Genomic DNA, 17,901 nt, shown 5'->3' with positions numbered 1-17,901 from the left:
GACCTTCTCAGACCTTTCTAAAAGTCACTCCAAAATAAGCATATAAAGCAATGCTTGCATCAATCACTGTGAAGCATAGAGGAACCTCCCCTCTAAATCCCACTTCCCCCACCACCCCATGCTGGTTCTACTCTCTTTTCCAGGCTCTTGATTTCCCTTCTTTTAATGCTCCTTCCTGCTGGTTTACAGCCCTGCACACTGGGGAGCCAGCTTTCTGCTGCCAGTGACTCTTGTTACAGTACCAGGGAGGCACACATGTTGTCCATTTCTTCCAGGTGCATATTTTATTCAAGCCCCACTGAAATAAGTGGAAGAAGTCTTGGGGTGTTGGATCAGAACCCGGTATTTTCAAACCTTTTGAAATTAAATGAACCCTACAGTTTGTTAAAAGGGAGATGCTGGAAATGAGTCCACACCCAGCTAGATGGGGCTTGAGACAGGAATTTCTGAGGTCAATGCAAGCAAGCTTGACTTGCTACTCATTTCTTCTGGTTCTGGCATCAGTAACACCATTTTAGAACTCTTTCAGATTACCCACTTGAAAGTTTTCAACGAAACACTGTAGGCATATATAAGCAACAGCAAGGCATTCCTCCTTGTTGGGATAGTGAGTGAATATCATCTGCCCCATCCATTCACAAATGCCACCTTTACATAATAGCTACTGTTGGCTGACCAGCTCTCACAATCAACAGCTCAACTTCTATTTCCTGAGTTTCTGGGAGCTTTTCATAGGCAATTAACATGCAGTTTTAGGGAAGGTGGCCAGGATTGTGCTAAATACGCTAAAAAGAAAGCTAAACATAAGGTTATATTCAAGCAGATAAAGTGACATGGATGTGGCTGACAGTTTTAATGCGGCTTTTAGTGTGGCAATCCTTTCTTTTTTGAACAGGATATTCAAGAAATCTGAGTTTTCTAATTATAATGAGATTTTCAGCTGAAGTTTTGAATACCATGGTGGATCACTTCAGTCCTTTACCATGACAGCTGCATTTTCAGGCATGTGGTCTGGCATCTGATGCTTCATTCAGGACAAGACTTGTTTGGGTCAGTCAAACATTTATACAATAATGAGGCAGCAATTTTTATTTTTGTGACCATCATCAGTTAAAGGATTTGGTATTTTCTACATTGCTCAAGTAACTCAAACCTGTCAGAAACAGAACCATTTTTCAATTCTACCCTACCCTTACGTCTCTCTGTATTCCTTACAGATGCTTTTCTATTACAGTACATTTTACACATTTTAGAAGAAAAGCATCTGACATTTTATGAGGAATAGCTCTAGCACCAATGTAAAGCACAGGTCTAAATAAGTAAGTTTTAGATCCTCCTTTTTCCTAAACTTTTAAAAAATGTTGTATGTACTTATGGTGGAATTTTCAAAGTCACAAAGGGGATCTAGATGCCAGACTCCAGCTCCTCTTACGAGATCTGAACATCCAAATCCATATACATAATGAATATACATTAGGGTTTGTATACTTGCTAGTGAACAGCTAGCAGAGCAACAGCTGTATAACACCCAAAAGTATACTCAATTTGATTCTGCAACACCTTAGTTATTTCAACCAGGTCATTTACAGGGAACTATGCCACATAACACCATAGTAAGTTGATTCTGTTGTGCCAGATACTAAGAGCAAGAAGCTGTAAAGCCATTTCATTTGCAAAGTAAGCCAAACACTAAATATAAACCTCCCACCAGGGTATATTCAATTACAAAGTGGCAACCGCCTCCTACTCCAATTAGCGTTTTTACAGGATTTTAAGGAACACCACCCTTCACTCTCAGCCAGCCAGTGCCAGTTCTCTCTCTGTAAGGATTCCTCTGTGTCCTTCACCCTCAGAGGGGTGGTTTTCAAAGAGCAATGTAGCCAGCATGCACTGGGAGGAGGTCTAATCCCAGTGGCCCTGCACACCTACGATGGCCAACTGGATTGCCAACTGACCTTTGACTCCACGAAGTGTAGAAGGCCATACAGGCACAATCATCAGTCTGATATTCTAGTAACATTATAGGCTTATAGGTGTCCCAAAGAGAAAAGTTAGACATAGTTCTTCAGGAAACTACATGCAGTTAAAGAAAACAAGTGAAATACAGCACAGAGAATCGATGGCAACCAAATGTAAATGATAATAGGAATATGGTGGTGCCATAGACTTAGCAGTGATGATTCATTTTTATCTAAAACTTCTTTAGGAACAGACAATTCCTGACTATAGATGAAGATAAAATACAAACTAATTTGGACTTGTGTAGGGAACTAGCATTTTTAGTATCATTCTAGGAAATAAGTATACATATTTTTATAATCTGTAAATTATGGATTCCCTGAAAATATAAAGGTTTTTCCTCTTTGTACAGGAATCTGCTTGAACATCAATTTAATGATTACTACTGGTAGATGGAATTTTTATATCCATTTGGTAGTGATTTACACCAGTGTTTTCAAGGCTGCCAACAAGCAAATCCAGAAGGCAGGCAGCCAAAATTCCAGAAGAGACAACTGTCTTTTATTTTATAGCTTATGCATTTTGAGCTTAATATGATTTTCCACTAACAAGTTCTGTACCTTCTCCAAAGTGCTAAAACTGGTGTGCAGCATTACAAAGTAACACAGCCTCTTCGAGGCAGGCTAATATTAAACTCGTGGTAAATTATAGAAGTTATACTGTTAGCTTAGGGAAAAAAAACATTAAGGTTAAAAAAACTACACGATTTATTGCAGACACTTGTTTAAATGGTCACATTTTTAAGCTTGACTATATATGAAATAACAATATATTGTCTAAGCATCCTTTCTCATTTGATACAGAATGAACAAATACATAAGAGACAAGGAAAAGATTTCTGTAACGCTTAAAAGGAGCACAAGGTATGCATTGGTTATGTCATGCGCTTGATAAATAGAATGCAAATAATATCTAATATTTTCAAAAAGACATTGAAGACAAGCTGCATTTGAAGGAGCAAAGAAGTTACAAAGAGAAACAGGGTTTTCTCACTTTTCAAGCAGAGCTATAGGAAGTGGGCACACATTAGCACGGTGAGTTCCAAATCTTGTGCTAATGTGATGACTGAATGCCTTCTAATGCTAATAGTATTTCATTTGCAACAGCAATATTAGTGAGGAAAATGTTACTTATCCATTAGCCTAGATTCTATGCATGAAATGAGGCCCTAGCTGCCACTTCACATCTATCACTGTGAATGACCAAACACAGTTTTCCTGTGTAAAGCATTTACTCTTCCACCAATCACCCATTGGAAAGATGACCCCTATCAGGACAGCTTGCATCATTGCTCCTCTGGGCAATAGCTACCACTTGACCATTAGCACCTGAAACTAAAATCAGATTAGCTAAGTTGTTGACTATATAGAAAAGGTAGTTCTGTATGCCATGTGTGCCTCCTGAAACTGTAACTGCACAGAACTGAGCACCACAAAGAACACCTCTCATTCTATTAGAAATTACTTTACAAGTTATGCCAACAGGCTGTAGACTGCATCATGTTAACAGATGGAGAATAATGTTCATTCTGAAACAATGGCCTTAAACTGATATTCCACATTCATATAAAAACTGAGAATGACTCCTCCTCTTTGCTTTCCTCTTCCTGGCATGGGGTTTTGTCTGACTATAAAACTTATCACACTGTCTCCTTTCTTAGTAATATTTGTCTATCCTGAAGAGTTTCTAACTTATGTCTTGTTCCATACTCCACGGCAGTAAAAAGAACAAATGTCAGCTTTAAAAGAAGCACTTTGGCAGAGCAGTATGGATCCTAACACGATAGGATAGTGCAGGTGTAGCCTTAGAAACAGGACCTTATTCAAAGACAGGTCATGAGCCCGCAGTCTGCAAATCTTGACGTGTATGACTGAGGAAATGACAAAAACCACTGCACACACGATGCTGATAGCACAGGATCACTCAGTCTAACAGCACTGTATGCTTTTCCTCCACCTGCTATGACCTGTATAATATACACCTCTGTACACATCCAACTTATAACAGATTCCCGGGCAACAATTAGACCCTTCCTTATAGACCAATTTTAATACATATGATGCAAAAGACTTTCATATACACTGAAGAGAAACAAGAGTTCCTTTAGATGCATTTTCTGTGTATTTTATTGATCTGATACAATATACAAGCATACACAGCAGTATAGGCATGTGCATGTGTCTGGATATACAAACATACACAAATTGCCATATGTATGATACATACAACAAACAAGGCCAGATTATCTGGTCTTGCAGAGATATGCCCAGCACAGGACCGAAACCAAGGGTAGAGGCATAGAGGCCCTTCAGAATTGTAACATTGTCTATTCCCACAGATGCCTGGGGACCAGGACAACTTCTGTAATAGGACAGACAGTAGGTTTCTATTTTAGATCTAGTAACAGAGAAAATGGCTGCTTTTACCTTTTATCTGTTTTCCAAGGGTGATCCATTATTATTCAGATACACATTACTTGCCAGCTTTACACCAGGAGATAAACAAAATATCCACAAAACTGCTAAGTGGGATTCCTCAGCACAAAGACAGCTTAGAAAACCCACTGGGGAGCCATGGCAGATGATGAAACTGTACCAAGCCGAACAGGCTGTTGTGACCCAGGGGCTGAGATGTGGAAAGCCTGGGCAAACACTTGAGAAAGAGCTCAGAAGGAATCCTCACTTTATTCTTTGCCCATCCCCAATCCTGCTGTACTTACACATGCCTCTAGTACCCTCTTCCAGTACCACCACAGAGGTGGTCATAACCCACCAGCATGCTAATAAGGTTTTTCCACAGAAAAGAATTGCTAGTAGTTATTGATATATTTTATAAGAAAAACAGTAAAATTGGTCAAGTTGGTTATCAGGCAACTGGCTGCGTGATTTACCACAGGTTTTTGGAGCTGAAAGAGGAGAAGCTTCATGGCCTCACAGTGAATTCTGGGAAGAACAAGATGGATAGTTACCAAGTTTGCAGCTATTTTATATTTTAACCTTTTCAGCTCATGAAAACAAAAATAATACTGTTGATATAGCTCTGACTGGCATATTTTGCTTTTTAAACAGTAACAAAATACATTTTAAGCCTTATTTTTTTTACCATAATCCACTGTCAGTTAATAACCTAGACCTGAATTTTTTCCTCTGTTGCAAGTTCATGGCTTCGATCGATAAGACACATTCCTATCATTTTCCCATCAGACATTACTGGAGAAGCAGTAGGTGTCTGCATGGTAAGTAAAGAGAGAGAAGGAGAAAAACTTGGAGTCATGGTTGGTGGAGGGTATCCAAGATAAGGGGAGTATGAGGGTATTTTTTAAACACTTGTCCTGATACTATATTTGGCATTCGTGGTGGCACTGTCCTTATGCCAGGCTGAGCTACTGATGTTATCAAGGGAGGAGGGAAAACAAGAGATGTCTTCTCCTTAGGAAAGCTATGAGTGTGCACGTCTTCATCTTTCAGTTTTGAAATATCATTAAACACTGACGCAAGATGTTGAAATCTGGGTTCCCAGCTGAGCACATAATCCCAGTTATAACCACTTCCAGGACTCTCATCACAGGTGCCAAGAGCTGCAAGTGAATCATACCCAGAGTCCTGCCTATCTGACATTAAGACATACTCTCTTGTGAGGTCTGTTATTATGTCTTTCTCTTTTATTCCAACTTTCTTATATGTTGGGGATGACATTTTACGTGCATAGGCTGTGTCACAGGCTTCTTCTCTGCCCCCTCTTTTAATGGCCTTCATGCTCTCCGTGCTTTGTATGGTAGCCACAACAGCTGCTTCTCCAGACTGACAGGAGAGCTGATCAGACTCTCTTGGGATCCCCGAGTCTGGTACCCGTGAGCCACACTCACTCAGTGCTGAGCCGTCACTCATTCTGCAAGGATGCTCATTGATCTGTTTGATTTCCTCATCCTCTGTTGTCTCTCCTCCAGCAGAACCATGGCCACTGGAGTCTGAATGCCTGCAGGGGACATTATCATCCTCTCCCTCTCCAATTCCTGCTAGGCTCAGCCATTCTGCTATGGCACCCATGGGAAGCATACTGCTCTCGGTACTATGGATTTTCTGGCAGTCCTTATCTTTGCAGGCTAAATTCACATCAGTAGCTGAGGAGCATGATGCTTCTTTTTTCACACAAGAGTTCAGCAGATCTTTCCGCTTACATCTCATAATAAGTGCAGACAGACTGACTGCAAGCAGTAGCAACACTATCAAGAAGGCCGAAATGCTAATGGTTAGGTTGTAGGCTGACACTACCGGGTAACTCTGAGGAGAATTGGAAACATTTACCAAAACAGTACATACTGTGAACTTGGACTCAGTTTTGGGGCTATGAGCTCTTACCAACAATTCCAGGGTATCATCATTCCTTTTGCTGCCATTTTTCTTCCTGTGAACAGTCTGAGTCAAATAAATATTACCACTGGTTTTATTCACTGAAAAGAATGGAGAAGTTTTTAGCAGAGAGTAAGTAACAACTCCATCCAGTCCACCATCACTGTCCAATGCTGTCACCCTGCCAAGCAACTGGCCTGCTTCGTTCTTCTCAGGGAGATTAAAGAAATACTGATCTTGTGTAAACACTGGGTCAAATTCATCCCTCCCCTCAATATCTACCTGAACTGTAATGGTAGCCAGTGAGTCACCTTTGTCTTTTGCTTGGATTATGAGACAGTACCTATTCTTACTTTCATAGTCAAACATTTGCTTTGTATGAATATCTCCTGTCAAAGGATCAATGAAGAACATATCATGGTCTCTGGGAGCTTCACGATGAGCCAAACACGATGACCGGATGGAGTAGGTAAGGTGTCCATAGGAGCCTTTATCAAAATCCAGTGCATTAACAGAGCACACAAAAGAAAAGGTAGGCAGATTTTCACTGACAGTGCAGCTCAGGCTGGGAAACAAAAACAGTGGGGTGTAATCATTGTCATCTAGGACACTAATAAGGACAACAGAAAAAGCCACATTTTTTACATCAGCTCCTCCATCTGTGGCTTGTATTATCAGAGTGAATTTTATGGTATCCTCATAATCCAGAGTTTTCATCAAATCCACTGATCCTGTTTTCCCATCTAAGCGAAAATGTCCCCTGTCATTTCCAGAGATGATAGTGTAAGTGACCTCTGCATTAGTGCCTGCATCGCAGTCATTTGCTGAGACTTCAGTGATGTGACTACCTACAGAGATGCTTTCTTTAATATGAATATGGTATTCTGGGCTGCTAAATACTGGAGGATTATCATTAACATCCAGGACAGTTATTAGCACAATAGCAGTTGAATTCAAGGAGGGTGTTCCATGATCAGAGGCAAGGAGGACCAAACGGTGAGAAGACGACATTTCCCTGTCAAGAACACTGATCAAAACAAGACTGCCAACAAGTTTGTAGGATGTTTCTGACTCCATGACACTTGTTTCCACAGTGAATAAATTCTTGTCATTGCCACCAATAATAGAGTATTCAACATACATGTTTTCATGTGTCCAGTCATTGTCAATGACTGAAAACATGAGGACACTTTCTCCAACTGAGGCATTCTCACTCACACTGAGATTGTACAGAACCTTTGTGAACTGAGGGGCATGGGTATTTACATCTTCTACATGCACTTCTACAGAGGTAACTGCACTCAGAGCCGGACTGCCACCATCTGTGGCTTCTATCAGGAGCTGAATAATGGAAATCTTTCCCAGTTGTGGCACTGGTCCCGTAGCAAACACTGAACCTGAAAATAAAACAAAATTAATAAAAGCCAACACTTCACACTCACCAAGGCAAGTAAATGTGATTCCAAAAGCTGCATCTATTTAATCATACTTGAAAATGACTCAACTATAATGTCTGCACACCCCAAAGTAATTCTCTTGCATTCAAAGAGTACTGGGTCAATGGCTCAATGTCTGGGTACAAAACAGTGATGAGTGGTGTCCCCCAGGGTGTCTGTATTGGGACCAGTACTGTTTAATATTTTCATCAGTGACAGGAACAGTGGGATCAGGTGCACCTCAGCAAGCTTGCCGATGACATAAAGCTATGTGGTGCAGTTGACACTCCCAAGGGACAGGATGCCATCCAGAGGGGCCTAGACAAACATAAGAAGTGGGCCCATGTGAACCTCATGAAGTTCAACAAGCCCAAGGTCCTGCATGTGTGTTGGGACAACCCCCCAGTATCAGTACAGGCTGTGGGATTGAGAGCATCCCTGTGGAAAAGGACTTGAGGGTACTGCTGGATGAAAAATGGATATGAGCTGACAATGTGCACTCACAGCCCAGAAAGCTGCATCATGAGAAGCATGGCCAGCGGGTCAAATGAGGTCAAGGAAGGTGATTCTACCCCTCTACTCCACTCTGGTGAGACCCCAACTGGAATACTGTGTCCAGCTCTGGAGTCCTCAGCACAGAAAATACTCATTGGATGTGGTCCAGATGAGGACCACAAAAATCATTAGAGGGCTGAAGCACCTCTCCTATGAAGTCAGGCTGAGACAGCTAGAGCTGTTCAGCCTGGAGAAGAGAAGGCTCTGGGGAGACTTTTGACGGAACACTGGAACAGGCTGCCCAGGGAGGTTGTGGAGTCTCCTTCTCTGGAGACATTCAAAACCCACCTGGACACATTCCTGTGTAACCTTATCTAGGTGCTCCTGCTCTGGCAGGGGGATTGGACTAGATGACCTTTTGAGGTCCCTTCCAATCTCTAACATACTGTGATACTGTGATACTGTGAGACTTTATAGCAGCCTCTCAATACTGAAGGGGGCTTACAAGCAAGATGGGGACAGACTTTGGCAAGACTTGTTACAATAGGACAAGAGGTAATGTTTTTAAACTACAAAAGGGTATTTTCATACTAGATATAAATAAGGAATCTTTTACAATGAGGGTGGTGAAAGAGTGGAACAGGTTGCCCACAGAACTTGTGAACATCACATTCGTGGAAACATTCAAGGTTAGATTGAATGGGGCTCTGAGCAACCTGATCTAGTTGAAGCTGTCCCTGCTTATTGCAGTGGGTTGCATTAGGCGATCTTTAAAAGTCCCTTCCAATCCAAGCTATTCAATGATTCTATGAATCATAGCTTATGCTATAAAGCCAAGTCCTACCCACAATGATGCAGTATCAAACACACATACTGCATTTAGATCAGCAAAAATTTCTCTTCCTAGTAACAGACTGAACATGCAGAATACATAAAATAAAAACTAAAACAAAGCTAAGGAAATAGGGGTTCCTTATTAGAAGCAGCTATGCTGTGCAAGTTCATTACTGAAGGTCATTAGTTCTTCTGTTTTACTTGCAGCCCAGTAAGAGCCTTATGGGCTTGTTTGTTATTTAGATAGGTTTGCCAATAAGTTATGTAAACATGTTTCATTCAAATTGCTTATCTGAACATGGGGGTTGGATGACCTTGAAGGGTCCCTTCCAACCCAAACCGTTAAATGACTCTGTGCTCATAAGCCATCTATTTCTACTTCACCCTTCACGGTGTATAGCTAAGCACCAGAGATGACAATTTTCTGATTGCAGTGGAAAACAGCCACTAGCAAAACATAAAGACAGGTTACAGAATAAAAAAAATGGGTAAAAAATAAAACTGTTTTAACTGGGTGAAACATTTGTATTTCAGTGTTTGCAGTCAACATCACTCAACAAACACCGCATTCAAAAATTCACCTCATGTAAACACGTAGGAAAAGCAAATAAGAGATAAGAACTTGCTCACTGAACGAACAGTTGCACATAATTTTTGCAGCATCTAGTAATCTCTGAGGCTGATATTCCCAAAAATCTTATGTTCATATACATATAAAGAGACACGCATTATTCCTTCTCCCAGAATGCTATGGTATTAGGCCAGAAAATTCAAACTGCTAAATCTCGTAACTATTGAAGAAAAAATTATGTACTTTGGAGAGAGTGTTCTCAATTTAGAAAAATTTTAAATTCCATTTAAGATTAGAAGATAACATAAGCTCTGTAAAGATGCAATATTAAAAACATACTGTCCAAGCAGTAGAGAAGCTCCATTATGTGTTAATATATAAGTTCATTAATATTATTAGTGATAATATATATAATATAATATTTATATATATATAAATATTATATAATAAATTAATAATATTATCTATATATAATATAATATTATTATTATAAAGTTATTAATATATAAGTTCAACTTACAGTGAAAAAATAGGAAGTATGAACTTAAATTGAATGTAATCTAATATATGAGCTGAAATGTTATGAATCAATGCAAAACATACAGCAACTTTTCTATCAAAGCGCATCAGAAGAATAACACCTACAGGATGTTGTGGCTGGTTGCCTTGTGCATGGTTCAGGGACAAACTGAGAACTCCAGCCTTCAATGCAATCAGTTCTTCAGTGATAATGGCAGATTTAGCCAAAACATATGGTGGATTTTTGCCTCCAAAGATTTCCAGAACACAAGTGATCACTGGCAACAGATGAGGAAGTACAATAGGACTGTTCAATTTACGTTGAAAAAGCCGAAGTAATAAACCATGCTTACAGACTCACCATTCTTGTGATCAATGGAAAATCCCTCAGAGGAAGAGAGGATTTTGTAGGAAATCACTCCATTTTGCTCCGAATCCTTATCCACAGCAGAGACTGTCAGAACAGTGGCATCCATAGAAATGAGCTCTGACAAGCTCACCTGACATATAAAGCAAAATTATAGTTTTGATAGAGTTTAATAAAAGATTTTGAACATAAAAAAAAAAAGAGCATTTTCTTTCACTTGGATCTCATTAGGAAAAAAAAGACAACAAAACAAACCCAAACACAGTTCTCAGGTTTGAAAAAAATTAATCTATCTGTTTTCTTCTGGGATAAAACTTGGAAAAGTTGAGATACTGAAAATGGTGCATACAATACAGCCAAATTTTATAGTAAACTTTAACCAGTAGTAAAATCCATCTAGTTCATTATGACAATGAGTTCAGAGAATCACTGAATCTCTTTTTTGAATAATAGGCTAATGGAAAGAATACCTACAATAGACTGGAACTAAAATTGGCTTTACTCCCTGCTTGTAGAATCACCTTGATTGTTGTACACAGAATACATCTGCAGTCACCATCCCTAGTACATGATTGACCATTACAAAAAACAACATGCATACCCTGAAAATTCCAGCAGATAAAAGCACTTAATCATCACTGGATTATTCCTAGAATTTAGTTTTTCAAAATGCTCCCTTTTTTTCTTCATATAATCTAAAAAAAACCAACAAAATCCTTTCCCTTCTTAAGAGTTTCCATTATTTGAAATCTAGATACTGTACTTTCGTGTCTGAAGTTTCCTTCCATTTTATAAATCCAGTTTCAAATGAACAGTATGATACAGCAGCTACCTTTGTCATAATTTCAAGTGTTAGTTTAAATAATTTTAACAGAGAAAGTCTATGTATATAATAGCCATAAACATATATGAAAGAATATATGAAAAGTATAAATATTAAAACACTTGAAAGGACAACAAAAGGGTAAAAATTACAGGATGATGAATAGGGAATTATACGTACCATCGACCAAAAAGAAGCAGTGTATCTTACCCCCCAAGCAACACATCAAAACATAAGGATTGTGGGGAGAGAAGCTCAGCTGTTTATGTTAGCATGGTCAATAGAGCTGCACTGTTTTGCATCAGTTAATAACCCTGCCTTCAATGTCTGCTCTGATCTACAGAAAAATTCCTAGCACTTGCACAAGCACGTACTTGTCTAAACTATTGTCCAAAATCAGACACAGATGGGGGTGAGGAAAACTCAAGGCAAGGTCTAAAAATCACTTGAGCAATAATAGTGCTTCTTTTTGGTTTTTTTTTCCAGAACTTAGACTTATGAGTTTAAGTGGGCAATTTACACAAATCCTGACAATTCAGGCACCTGAAAGTTTCACAGGTGCCTACAGTCTGCCCTATACTTAGATAAGTGACTAAACTGCTGTGCCTGCACATGCTCAGAGGTTGAAATTTCTTTACTAAGACAAATGTTTAGACTTATTTCTTGACTAAATCTGTCTGAGATTTATAAATGAAGCATTACTAAATCCACCACTTCTGTGGTGCCTCATATTTTTGGCTCTGAGCACATCTACCACACACAGAAAGCACCAAGTCAAGCAAGCAGCTCAGTTCACACAATCGCAGAACAGCTGAGGCTGGCAGGCACCTCTGGGGAGCATCTTTTCCAGCACTTACTCAGAGCAGGGTCATTAGAGCAGGGTGCCCACGACCATGTATAGTTGAGTTTTGAATACCTCCAGGGATGGAGAATCCACAAACTCTCTGGGCAACCTGTACCAGTGCTTAGTCACTGTCAGAGCTCAAGGGAAAGATAAAAGTTTTCCCAGATGTTTGAATGGAATATCCTGTACGTCCGTTTGTGTTCACTGCCTCTTGTCCTGCCACTGAACACCACACAGGAGAGTCTGGCTCTGTCTTCTTTACTCCCCCCACTAGTATCTACACACATTGGTAAGATCATCCCCGACCCTTCTATTTTCTAAGCTGAATTATCCATGTTCTAGACTCTCTAGGGCCTGAGCCTAAGCTGCAGGGCTTAGCTCCACACAAGTCCTAAGGAAACAACTCCTTTGGCAGCCTCACCTTTCCTATGGAGCCTAACTTCACCCGAGCTTCAGATTTTGTCTGTCTCCTATCCTTAACTGTAATTCCAAGCTGTTACATGTGCTGAGACTTAACCCAAGCCCCATAGCCTTAGGGCTGATGAAGTCAGGGCAAAATCCTTTTAGCAGCCTACCCTTCAGAGCTTTGTAGGATATCATGCTTGCTTCGGCAGCACCTATTCTAAAATTGGAATGACACAGATTAGCATGGTTCTTGTGCAAGGACAACACCCAAATTCATGAAGCATGTCATATATTTCATTTTTTCAGGGGTCTGGGGGTCCTTGTTGACAGCAGGCTCAGTATGAGTCAGCACTGTGCCCTGGCAGCCAAGGGCACAGTGCACCCTGCCAAACTGCACAAGCCAAACTGCACCCTGGGGTGCATCAAACACAGTATAACCAGCTGGTCAACAGACATGATTATCCCACTCTATTCAGTATTGGTGTGGCCTCACCTTAAATACTGTGTGCAGTTCTGGGCCCCACAGTATAAGGATGTGAAGCTGGTGAAAGGTCTGGAAGGCATGTCCTATGAGCAGCAGCTAAGGACTTTGGGCTTGTCTAGTTTGGAGACAAGGAGGATGAGGGGTGACCTCATCACTCTCTACAGCTTCCTGAGGAAGGCACATGGAGAGGGAGGTGCTGAATCTGTTTTGCCTGTGATCCACTGACAGGACGCGTGGGGATGGTTCAAAGTTGCACTAGGAGAAGCTGAGGCTGGACATTAGGAAGCATTTCTTTACCAAGAGGGTGGTCAAGCACTGTTATAGGCTTCCTAGAGAGGCAGTCAATGCCCCAAGCCTGCCAGTGTTTAAAAGGCATTTGGACAATGACCTTAACAACATGCTTTAATTTTTGGTCATCCCTGAATTGGTCAGGCAGCTGGACTAGATGATCGCTGTAGGTTCCTTCCAACTAAATATTCTATTCTGGTCTAGTCTATCCTTTTCCTATTCTATTCATGCTGCAATTCCCTTAATTGTCTTAGTGGCCCATAGTTGTCCATGTCACTAAATCAGATTTGTTTCAAAACAGTGTTGGACAACGACTTCTACAACAGTCTAGCATTTCAAATGCTTGTCCAGAAGTCTAAAAGCTGAGCCTTGTACCCTTCTCAGTCTAGTAGCCAATGCTGGGGAGGTCAAAACTCATATGCCTCACTCTTTGGATGAGTGCCATTGTGATGAGGCAGGGTTACATATTACAAACTATATGTGCATAATCTACCACGGGCATTTGCTACACCTCTGTGAAGCTGTCTAACTGAAATGGCAGAAATTCATGCCATAGTAATGGGGCCAGAATAAATGTACCAACTTGTTTACCATTGCCTCAGAAGAGGGAATTCTGAGCACCGGACCCTGTTCTCCAAACTGGTTTAAATTGTCTCTAGTAACTTCTAGTAATGAATGAGTGGTGATGGAGTACAGCTAGCATTCACACCACTTTCCTTCTGAAGTCAGAAACCACAAACATGAAAACTGAACAATTCCCTCAGTCCTTTTAGCAGAATTCCCAGGAAGGGGTTGGCGTTTCCCAGAAGAGCTCTGCTCTGTTTCTGCTCAGTAATAGTTTGCAGAGACCTTTCTCCTCAGTGTTCAAATGCATTTATAAGAAAACATAAACAAGACAAATATAAGCACTCCTACTATTTATCATCATATAAAGACAGACATCACATATTTGGTGTCCATTTGCCATGCTCCCACCTGATATGAATCCTGAGTGAACACTGGTGGGTTATCATTGACGTCCAAAACAAGGATGGTAAGTTCTGCTTCTGTTTGATGCACAGAATCTGAAACTATAATTCTCAGCTTATACACAGCAGTTTCTTCAAAATCTAATGGTTCCACCACTGTGATAACACCAGTGTGTTGATCCATGGCAAATTTCATTCCAGGACTATTATCATAAATAAAACCAAACTGAAGTGCTGGCCTCGAGTCCGCATCATTTGCTGACACCCGAGTCACTATAAAACCAGGTAGGGCATCTGAAACAACAATTTTCAGAGTAAGTCATAGCTAAAAGATGACGTTACAGTTTCTGAAGATTTTGCCAATTTTGTAATATTGAATCTTTGATATATGTAATCTTTCTGTATTAGCTTTTGGTGTATTTTGACTTTGTGTTTTAGAGTAACAGCAATATCCAGAAATGCTATGGAAACAGCAGTGGATTTCTTCAAATACATCTACTTTATCTCAATTTTAATTCAGGTCTTCTTCAGACTTTCGCAGATCCAGTGTAGCCATAACCAGCAACAGGCACTTGCATGGTCTTCCACAAGCATTTAGGTGATGTTAATTTATTGAACAGTGTTACAAACTTCCACAAGAATATTTAACTGGGGCCTCAGAGTCTCCTGGTCTGTGTAGAACCAGTGAATGCAATTCTTGAGCTTTTCCAAAGGAGAAAGCTGCCAGAGAGAAATGAGACCTCCAGTGAACCTATGTGGCACAAAAATTTTAGGAGCTCAAGGTATAGTCTTGGCTGAGAAACTGGATACAGACACCTTTTGTCGTGTGCCAAATTGACAGTACTAGGGATTGCAAACTGAACCTATTAGTGATCGTCTAAGAAACCCTGGAGCTAACAGAAACTGAACCATTTCTAATTTGAATGCCTGGGGCATTAAGCCTAAAACATGCTGTGCAATGTCCTACAGTGAGCATTCTTAAACAGAATACAAAAACCTGAATAAGTAGCCAATGGTTTAGAGTTGCCGTGCATCCATGACTCCCATACTTGTCATTACTTGTCATTGGGAGCTGAATTTAGGAAAGGCTAAAAAATATCAATAGAAAGATAGCCTTGATATCTTTTGTTAGCAGGAGTACTGGAATTTCAGCACCTAAATCTTTATAGAATTTCTGTGGTATATCTTAATGTATCACACGTATAATGCCTGTATTTAAAAATACTGGGCTTAAGACTCAAGGTCTGCAAAAGTTGAGCTACTGTCACACAACATACCAGATGTACGAGATGGGAACTCAGGAGGTGCTGGGTCCCCCTCTTTATGATCATCAACTGGATCAAGCTATATAACATTTTAATACTCCATTCAAATTTACAGAAATTATTTCTTTCATGACAATGAAGTTCAAAATGTCTAGTTTCTAGCAATGCTGGGTTTAACACCAAGTATTTTTATTGGAGAAAAGCAGAAACTGAAGACATCTGAAGAATATGACACAGAAGTCCAAAAAGAACAGATTACAGACATATTTTTGCAGAGTTTGTTTCCCTCTTTCTGAATTACCTATGGTTTTGTTCCAAACAATTCTTAAATACAATGTCTGAAGATTAAGAATAATGCCTCTGAGAACAAAAGCAGATATTTTGGTATCAATACGATCCATTATGCTTTTTACTACAGCTGCTTGGTTACACCAATCACTAAAAGCACTATCATCAGAGAAATCCCAGTCCTAACAAAACTTAGCTGTACTATCACCCTTACCTTCTGGGACCTCCACTTCACTTAGTGGTTGGAAAACTGGAGCATTGTCATTAACATCCAACACTTGTACCTGTACAATAGTTGTAGCAGAAAGTCTGGGGTTTCCTTTATCAGCAGCTTGCACAACCAACCTACAATTATAGGAAGCAGTAATTTTCACTACTGGTCAGAAATCACTGAATTATTCACTGATGCTATAAGCAGGGGAAAATTTACAAAACAAAAGGTTAGCCCTTTTTGCCTCTCATTGCAGCTCTTTAATTCCATCTTTCTGTGAGGTTGACTGTCTAGAGCTTTTTTTTTTTTCTTGCAGGAAAAATGTCCAGAAGATTATAGGTGGCAAGACCATGACAAAATAATACAAAGAAAAGAAAGTATTAATTTATATTCGTTTCACCCAATTTCATACCAAATGAAATAAACAAGCTATCAAGACCCCTTCAAATAAGACATATTTCTTCAGACTGTAATTCAGAGCAGGAATTGAAACTTTAGTACTAAATTGTCCTCTGGAGGAACCTGACTGTCATCATTACTTATAAAGGGACAAAAGGAATGTGAAAATTGGGTAACATGAAAACATGTAAAGTAATACTCAGCCAAAACGCCTGCAGAGATACAGAACAGTCCCCTTTTAAATTAAAAAATATAAGCAATAAAGTGAAAAAACAGGATACATACACCATTTGACAATTGCACAGTTCTCACTGATTTTAGTGGGACCACAATCTCACTGTCACATTGTGAGAGTTTGCCTGTACACTTCCATTTTACACCTGCATAAGGATGGGTTGTAGATTCTCTTAACAACCTTAAAATTTCCACAAACAGTGGAGCAAAAAAAGACGGTTAGTAATGACTGATAAATTTAGGTAAAAGGATGCTTACTCTCTGTGGGAACTATCCTCTGAACAGCAAAGAGAAAATGTGTATTGTAAGCAGGAATTTGTTGGAAGACCACTCTTCAGTATTAAAAATCATCCAGAAGGGAATTAAAAATTAAATCTAGCTCAACAGGCTCAATAAGTGGGCTAAACAAACCCCCAAACCAACCACCCAGCTATGCAAAAGGATATACAAGTCAGAGCTTGGCATCTTAATTAAGTATTTTGTGTACTAGCAAATGCCTGTATGTTGTATCACATTTTCTGTGTCTTTCTGCAAATATTCTGAATGCTTTGTATCTTCCTCTTTCCTCTAATTCAGTTTCTGTTTAAAGTGTCAAATAGATGTTACATCCTACATGTTCACAGGACAATACGGAATACCAAGGCAGTTACTTAAGTGGATTGCAGCACTTCCATTCCTGAATCACACTAGCTGTTGTTTGGTGTTTCCTCGTGGTTTCTGATGCCAACTGAACACATAACTCAAATTGCAGGCTACTATTCAAACAATGACCATGCATAAGTCCGTATAGAAAGTGTATTTTTTGTAGAATGAATATTGGTAAGGTATACATATGGAAATATTTTACTGAAAAAAATCACTTTCTAAGGTTTCGGGAAAAAACCCTCATAAAAACATCTCAGCCAAGGCATTAAAATTAAGGTTCTGTCAACACTTTCCTTATAACTCCTATATAAGGGACATAGAATTTATGGAGATGAAAATGTTCAATTTAGATAAAATAAACAACTCCTTGCAAGTCTGAAACATTTTTGTTTCATAACATTTTGAAATTAAACAGGAAAACGGTTTTGAAAGTTTCTGTTGCTGTTCACATTTCACC

General features: G+C 39.6%; 1 protein-coding gene across 1 annotated transcript in view; it reads right to left on the bottom strand.

The window, feature by feature from the left end:
- Nucleotides 1-5,145: 5,145 nt before the first annotated feature.
- The window catches only part of DCHS2 (dachsous cadherin-related 2), a gene marked incomplete at both ends in the record, with an annotated part of 115,252 nt that continues 102,496 nt past the window's right edge, over nucleotides 5,146-17,901 (bottom strand). Inside the window, 5 exon segments of the mRNA XM_080631943.1 lie at nucleotides 5,146-5,312; nucleotides 5,315-7,765; nucleotides 10,585-10,723; nucleotides 14,410-14,696; nucleotides 16,170-16,300. Of these exon segments, the coding sequence (XP_080488069.1) occupies nucleotides 5,146-5,312; nucleotides 5,315-7,765; nucleotides 10,585-10,723; nucleotides 14,410-14,696; nucleotides 16,170-16,300 (3,175 nt within the window).

This window comes from Psittacula echo, assembly GCF_963264785.1.
Source record: "Psittacula echo genome assembly, chromosome: 1".
Taxonomy (NCBI): Eukaryota; Metazoa; Chordata; class Aves; order Psittaciformes; family Psittacidae; genus Psittacula; species Psittacula echo.
The sequence above is the reverse complement of the archived record's forward strand: the minus strand, read 5'-3'. Positions and strand labels throughout refer to the sequence as shown.